The following is a 7612-nucleotide window of genomic DNA, read 5'->3' as shown; positions in this document are numbered from 1 at the left end:
GCTAAGAAAAGAATAAATAATGTGTTTGGCAATGTAAAGACAAAGTATTATTGTAATTGTACTTTGTTTTACTTTAACTGGACCTTCATCTTCTGCACACAGAAACAGAGACATGTATTCTCAAAGGAGCAGCTCCATCTGTATGAAACATCTGTTCAACTGAAGAAGGCACCTTTTAAAGAACTGCTCAATATTCTTTTGTCTGCAGGTGCTGCTCTGACTCCATCACTGAGACTCCTGCTCAACCACCCCTCCAAATGTCATCTGGTTTTACAAACGCTTTCTTTTTTTAGACGACCAGCGGCGCTGACCAAAAGTGCTTTTTTTTTCTTTTTTCTTTTTTTTTCAAAACAAAGTTGGAATGGTTTAGATATAACTACACAGAGAAAGATACATAGCAGACTGTGGATGGCTCCACTTGGTTGTGCATCGATTTGATCTTATCAAATTACAGCAAGTGGAAATGGGTCAAGTTGTCAATGAATGAACAAAGAATGACATCAGCAGTCCACAGTCACGGGGGTCCAGAAGACAACAGCGTCTCACACTACACGTGGTTTAAAAAGGTCTAAAATGATATATGATAAAGTGACTAAACATAAGCAAGCAGGGATATATGAATGTTTGCACTGCAACCAGACAAACAAGAAGTCTAAAACATTAGATATAACGAGAAAGAAATAAAAACAGAAAAGGCCTCTAACAAAGTAAAAAGACCTGAAGACAGACTACAAGGGCCTACTGTACAGGACACTTTGGGATGTTTTAGTAGGCAAGTTAAGTCTGCGGTCATTTAAAGATTCCTAGTTTAATATTTGAGGAAATGAGAAAAACAATCTACTTAAATGTCTGTTTTGTGGCTTCAACTCCAGCCCACACAGGACATCAGCATTCGGTGTCTTTTCTCTCTTATACATTTCTGTAGTGTTCATTCTTTTCCCAGGAAGGGAGGGGACACTGGCAGGAAATGTGACTTGGGGTTTGCAGGAGGAGGGAGGGGGTGGGGGGCGGTCTGTTCCGTCTTGGCAGCCGGAGCGGACAGCGGGCATGTGAGTGACATGTCGGCCATGATAGCAGCCCAGGAAGAAGGAGGATGAGGGGAGGCTGGCCTCCCCAGCCCGCCCATCACCACCCTCTGTCGACAACTTTCCCTCAATCGGCAGGTCGCCGCGCGACGCGGCCGGCAGGCATTTCAGATGTTGATGTCTCTGACATCTGTCGGGGTGCAGGACAGGTCCACGTCCTCGTCCACGTGTTTGGTTTCTGTTGTGTTGCTGTGCTGCTGAGCCTGTCGCAGGCTGGACTCCAGCAGGGACTCAATCTGCTCCTGGCATGACCGCAAGCAGTCCTGTGGGCACGGGATCAACAGTGAGAAAACACCATCTAGAGCAATGCTTGGCTTTTGGGTTAGGTAGAAAGTGTGTTTGCATACCGGGTCACTGCGGATGACCTGCGACAGGAAGTTGGTGAGGTTCTGGGAGGACAATGAGGCATCCTGGCTCTTCAGGTAGAGACCTTGAACAGCTGCCACCACGCTGCCCGCCGCCACCATGGACGGAGGACTGGCGATGAAGTTGACATCTGTGGAAACGGCACAGGAAACCATTATGCAACACCTACTTTATTCAAATATACAAATACAACTTTTGTTATTAAACCCGAGGGGTTCCTGATCCATGTTAGAGATGCCTTACATTCAACAAAACTCCTCTCACATGACTATGCTCACAACGCTATCTGCCCCCTCTGAACCATCAACATTTATTAACTAATAATCACAACATGGCAGCCATGATCAGAACAACAAACAAGGGGGAAGAGAACCAATAACAGTCCACCTTTTTTATCTCCAGAAAAGTCCTCAATCTACAATCCACCCTGTCTGGTTACCAGTGACAGGAAGTTGTAATATGACACAGAAAAGAAAAGATATAGAACAACTAAATAAAGTGGAAACGGTGAATATTAAATCTACAGAACAGATGAGAAAATACAGATCATAGCAGAACATACTAAAACAAAACAGGAAGTGAACATATGAGATACTTTAAAATATAAAAGAATGATAGTTCGTCATAAATCTCTTTGCAGATCCATAGACATTCAGTATAGTTACTGCAGTGTGTCGACACAAGACATGAACCCGCGTTAAGACGCAACTCTCCGGTCTTACCTGTAGCGCAGAGAGCCACGAAGGTCTGAGCGTGTTTCCTGAGGATCTGCTTGGTGGACGGGTAGATCTTCAGCTTGGCCAGGAAGTGGTCGATGAAGTCGTGAGGTGTGACAGAAGCCAGGTCCCATTTCAGCTTGTTGAGAACCAGCAGCTCCATTTGCTGTGGACGGACCAGATCAGAGCCATTCACACACAGACCCAGAAACAGTTCCTGCTCTCTTCATATCATTTTGTTCTTTCAACTCTTGCACTTTGATGTTGAATCAGTTCTTGAATAACCGGTAATTTAAGTTGTATGTGTAAAGCTTACTTCTTTATGCCCAACATGTTTCAGTTTTCTCACAAATTGATTTTAATGAGTTGTTGCGTAATTATACTGGATCCATAATCTACTTGATCAATTTTCTCAACACACACACACGCACACACACACACGCGTACACGTACACGCACACACGCTTCTGTTGTGTGGAAGCTCAATTTGAATATGATTAAATATCAGCTGTCTCCAAATGGCAAAGACCAAAATACAATAATCCATCACTAAAGAAAAGGGAGCTCCTGTAGTTCCTCATGTTGCCAGTAGCCTGCACCTCCTTCTTTTCGCCACTAGGTGCTGCTGTGAATCAGTGTTTTCTTAGCAGTCACTGAGACCATTCATGAAATCAGAGAGGCCTCAGAGTCACCATGAGAAAGTCACAGGCAGCCATTCAAACTGCTGCATCAAAGCTACATTTCTACCTGCTTATTCGTCATGCCAACCAATGGATTTATCTCACTTATTTCAGTACAGCTTGGATACTTTTCCCAAAATGGTGACAGTGACAAACCAGAAGAACTACAAAGCCCTCTGTAGGCCCATTCCTGTCATGTGGTCTCCAGTGGACGCTGCTCATGTAGGCTACTGTATGTGTTATGCAACATCCATGTCTGCAGAACTCAATTACCAGCAGCTCTCCGGGCTGGACCGAATTGTCCGTGTAGATGCAGAGCTTCTCCGCCGTTAAGGGCACCGTTTCCTTCATCTTGGACGCCAGGAACATGCACGTAGCTCCCAACAGCTGTAGTCTTGTTTTCCTGGTGGCCTCCACCGATAAAAATCTGTCCAAATAGTTCATAGCCAGCGGAAAAACCTCCTCCTCGCATTTCTGTTCCTCGCAGACCTGGGGAGGTGAGAAAAGCACTTAGAGGTTGCTGGAGGAACATTTCACTCATTACATGCATTGTTAAGTCCTTTCCCCCACAGCTACATGTCTGGTTCAGTGCACAGCTGTTTGCATTAAATCATCCGAAAATGAGTGAACCATAATGTAACATGTTGTGCATAATTCACTGGGGTTGAGTTGATCTCGGGTGTAAACGCGCTGCTTCACGCAAACAGTCGACCCAGAGGCGAAGACATAAAGCCAATAGACATAAAGCCAATAGACATAAAGCCAATAGACATAAAGCCAGAGGAACACACATTTATTAGAGCAAGTGAGAAGTTTGCAGTCATGAAACCAGTCGGGAATTAGTCAGCAGTCAGTTCTGACTGAGACACAAAGGTGGCGTCGATGCAAGTTTCACTCTGCAATTTCAACTTCGTCATCTTTTCATAAAATATTTAGAAATATAAATAAATTAGCAGGGCGCGCACATTTAGCACGTAAATGACCGCCATCGACCGCCCGTTCGGATGAGAAAGGAATGGGTCGAATCGGGACACATGGCGATGAGATATAAAATCATTTCTCAGAAGGGGCTTATTAGCGGTGCTGCGGACGACGCTTCCCGTCTGCTCCCCGATGCACAATTTCAGAAATTAATTAAAAATATAAAACTACGAAGACTTTCATCCAGTAGTTAATGGTAATGTTAAAAAGCATCTGCTCTATCAAACCCGACTCTTGAAATGCATTTCATACTTTTACAAAACGCTCTTTTCCTTGAGCGACCTTCAGACTGCGCCGACTCCTGTGGAGCAACGGGAACTTTCGCAGTTGATATCGGCGCAGCGAGCTGCTGCCGCCCGGTGGAACAGGCTCCTGCTACCGGAGCCTCATTTAACGGACTTACTGTCATCGCTGCTCACATTATACATTTATTATGATATTACATTCCCTCTTATACGACAACAAAGATGGCGCGTAATACTGGCACGGGCCAGACTGCATACGTGTACATTGCTGTTATTTTGGAATATTTTCCCCGTGTAATTACATTTCATAACCTTCTGGAAAATGTAGACTAAGACATAATCAATAACAAAGGTCTACAAAGGGGGTGCAGTACGGAGCCAATATCTCCTGTTATAGCCGCAGGACCACCCAGCACTCACGGGGACATACTTCTCCCAGCGTGTATGTAACGCGCACAGTGCATGAACACACATTAGCCTCTCGTGACTCGCAGCTTCCACCTTTACACCGACTCGTCTCGTGGGGACACAGCCAGGAAGCTAGCGACACACGACCGACAAGTTAGCAGCGGAACTCGGCCGCTGAAGCCGAAAGTGAAGTAAAAACCAACCTCTAGCATCCAGGTGGCAACTATTTTCCTCATTTTGGGGACAATTTCTTTCTGAACACACTTGAAGTAGTTTGGCGACGGCAGGTAGTTTTCCTCTGCCTTCAGCATGGTGTGGAGGACTCGGTCGTTGAGCAGGTTCACGTCCTGGTAGGCTCTCCTGATGGAGTCCACCTCGCAGCACAGCAGCTGGTCCTCCATAGTAGGCTACTTCTGCTATTAATGTTATGGCCGCCGTGGATATTCTTCGTATTCTCACCCTGCCCCAGTGCGTCTGAGTGACAGAAGGAACAGGCTCCGGCAGACAGAAGGCTGCAGTCCGCTTCTTTGAAACCACTTTCTTCTTGCTGGGCTGCTGCCGCTGCGAACTGTTGCTCCTCCGGTGTGCGCGAGCCCACTGAAGCACAGCGCTCTTCCCTCTGAGAGACAAAAACCCTGCCTCGCGCTCGGCCAACGCGCACAGAGACTCACACACGCGCACACAGCACGCGCGCGCAGGGGGTGGAGGGACGGGTATGTGGGTGCGTGCGTGCGTGCGATGACGTCAGCTGTTGTTAGGAGGGGGGGTGGGGGATCAAAGAGACAAGCAGGCGAGGAAGGGATTCTATTATTTATATATATATATATATATATATATATATATATATATATATATATATATATATATATATATATATTTATATATTTATATATAAGGAAAGAGAGTGAGGGGAGGACTCCCACCCCCGGTTCTTGAGGAGGAGGTGGGAGGTCCGGGGCTGACTCTGGGGGACGTCTGTCGCCGGTGGAGTGGAGCTGCCCGGAGGAGGTGGGCAACTCGGCGTCGGTAGGGGGCGATAACGGCTTTACGCCACTTCTTCCTCTGTGTTTCCCAAAGACTGAATGAAAGCAGCAGCTCTCAGCCCACGGGGCTGAACATGAGGTGAGCACATGGGACAGCAGCCTGAAACACACAGCGGGCTCCTGCTTTATTTACCTCCATTCATTCCTCCTTCAAACAACAGAGAGGAGGTGGAGGCGATGAACCCCTGCTCTGTCCATGAGCATGCTAAACACATTAGCAACACAGTTCTCTACTGTAATGTAAGGCATCACATGAACTGTTGAGCCCTCCAGCAACATGTTCTAGGGCTCTTTCTGTTTTTTGGGGGGTAGTTTTTGCTGATCCGATGTGAGGTCCTGGGACAGGGATGTCGTATGTGTACGGATTGTAAAGCCCTTTGATTGAATGGACTACACAAACCAATCAAACGGGTCTCAAATTTGCTGGTTTGAAAACTGGTGGTCCACATCTGTAAATGGGAAGCACACAGTTTGCATTTTAACTTGAAGTCAAATGCATTATTTGATCAATTATTAATGTACTTGAGAAGTATGTGTGTGTGTGTGTGTGTGTGTACACTACTGACCATTACAACAGTACATTTGCAGTGCAGCAGAAAGGACTTGTTCATATCCTCAAAAACACAAAACAAGCTGTTGAGAACAAAGTACGGCTGGAGTGCAAATAGTAAAGTTTAAAGACCGTTTCTAACACACATTCGCTCTCTCTCTCTTTCTAACTCTCTCACACACACACACACACACACACACACACACACACACACACACACACACACACACACACAAACGGGAGGAGACTGGAGTTTCACCAATGGGAGGAATTGCTGTTACCAGGCAGATGTCGGCGTAACTTTTCATGTAGGGAAAAGTTCCATGCAGTGGAAAAAATAGTTTAGCATAGATATTGATAACCCAATCAAAGTCCTGTAACACATAATCAATACAGCCATCACCTACTGATAGCCCCGCTGTATTAGTGTATTGTTTTAAGAGAGGACTTCAGGAGCCAAACATTTTGACATTGATATAGAAAGTATATCAATCACGGCTTGTAGTTGCTCAAGTTAAACACCAGTATTTGGTGTTAAGTTGTGCACATTTGAATGTAGTTTCAATATGAATCGGAGCTTTTCACATTCCTGGAATTCCTCTCTGGGCTATTGGGTGGACTACCGTAATGCCTGAAGAGGGTTCCACCTCTGGACAGAGCCTGGAGTCACAGCAGAACATATCACCACTTTGTTGGAGTTGTTGTTATTATGAGGGATCCAAAATACAATACGATTCTTTCCAGCAACATATGTATTCACCATGCATTCTAATCCGTAACTGAGTTTAACTAACATTTATCTTTCTGTTTACTTTCATTTTCACTTTATGTTTGGAAAACATCTCAACAGTGTTATTTAAATTTTTCGCAGAGATACATTTTTGACATTGTATTTGTTTTGTGATTTCCTCTTAACAACTCATCAACACAATTCAAATTGTACCATTCTTATAAAAGAATACCATTTTAATAACTAATACATGTCTAATCCAGCTTTCTTTTCACTACCATAATCCCTTTTAATTTTCTTATACCCGTGAACAAATTGTTTATCATTCAAGTACTTTCTTCATATAGCTTATGTATGTCATAACTAGGGAAACGTTTCAATCAAATTCCTATTTTCTGTTTTAAGATTGTTTGCAAATAACAAGGTGTCGTAGAACAGAGCACATATCCTGCAGACCCAGATTATGAGGAACGCTGGAACCAACAGTCCTTCTGACCCACTTCATTTCCCCTCATGTCTTTTCTCAGTGGCATGCTCTGTGCTCACAGTCCCTCTCATGCTCAGATAGATAGAGGCTTGAAAACATGGAAACAAAGGGAGCTGGAGCATGTGACTTTTGCAGTGAGGCTCTTCTCGTAGCATTATGGTAACGGCAGGCAGCGTTTAAAGGGACAGCAGAGAGCTGAAGTACAGACTGGTTCAGACTACTGATCCAGCACGCCAGGACAATGAAGCACATGTCACAGACCAAAGCTTTCCCTTCATTGCTTCTCCAACACGTCCAAACTGATACAAGCACTTGTTGAAC

General features: G+C 44.9%; 1 protein-coding gene across 1 annotated transcript in view; it reads right to left on the bottom strand.

The window, feature by feature from the left end:
- ccnd1 (cyclin D1) overlaps positions 1-5176 on the bottom strand; it is a 5406-nt gene extending 230 nt beyond the window's left edge. Inside the window, exons 1-5 of the mRNA XM_034527602.1 lie at positions 4685-5176; positions 3121-3336; positions 2174-2333; positions 1433-1581; positions 1-1348 (exon numbers count right to left, since the gene is read on the bottom strand). The exon at positions 1-1348 is cut by the window's left edge and continues 230 nt beyond it. Of these exons, the coding sequence (XP_034383493.1) occupies positions 1193-1348; positions 1433-1581; positions 2174-2333; positions 3121-3336; positions 4685-4882 (879 nt within the window). The 5' untranslated portion in view covers positions 4883-5176 and the 3' untranslated portion in view covers positions 1-1192. The remainder of the gene's footprint in view (positions 1349-1432; positions 1582-2173; positions 2334-3120; positions 3337-4684) is intronic.
- Between the last annotated feature and the right edge of the window lie 2436 nt (positions 5177-7612).

This window comes from Cyclopterus lumpus, chromosome 3 (assembly GCF_009769545.1).
Source record: "Cyclopterus lumpus isolate fCycLum1 chromosome 3, fCycLum1.pri, whole genome shotgun sequence".
Lineage (NCBI taxonomy): Eukaryota > Metazoa > Chordata > Actinopteri > Perciformes > Cyclopteridae > Cyclopterus > Cyclopterus lumpus.
The sequence above is the reverse complement of the archived record's forward strand: the minus strand, read 5'-3'. Positions and strand labels throughout refer to the sequence as shown.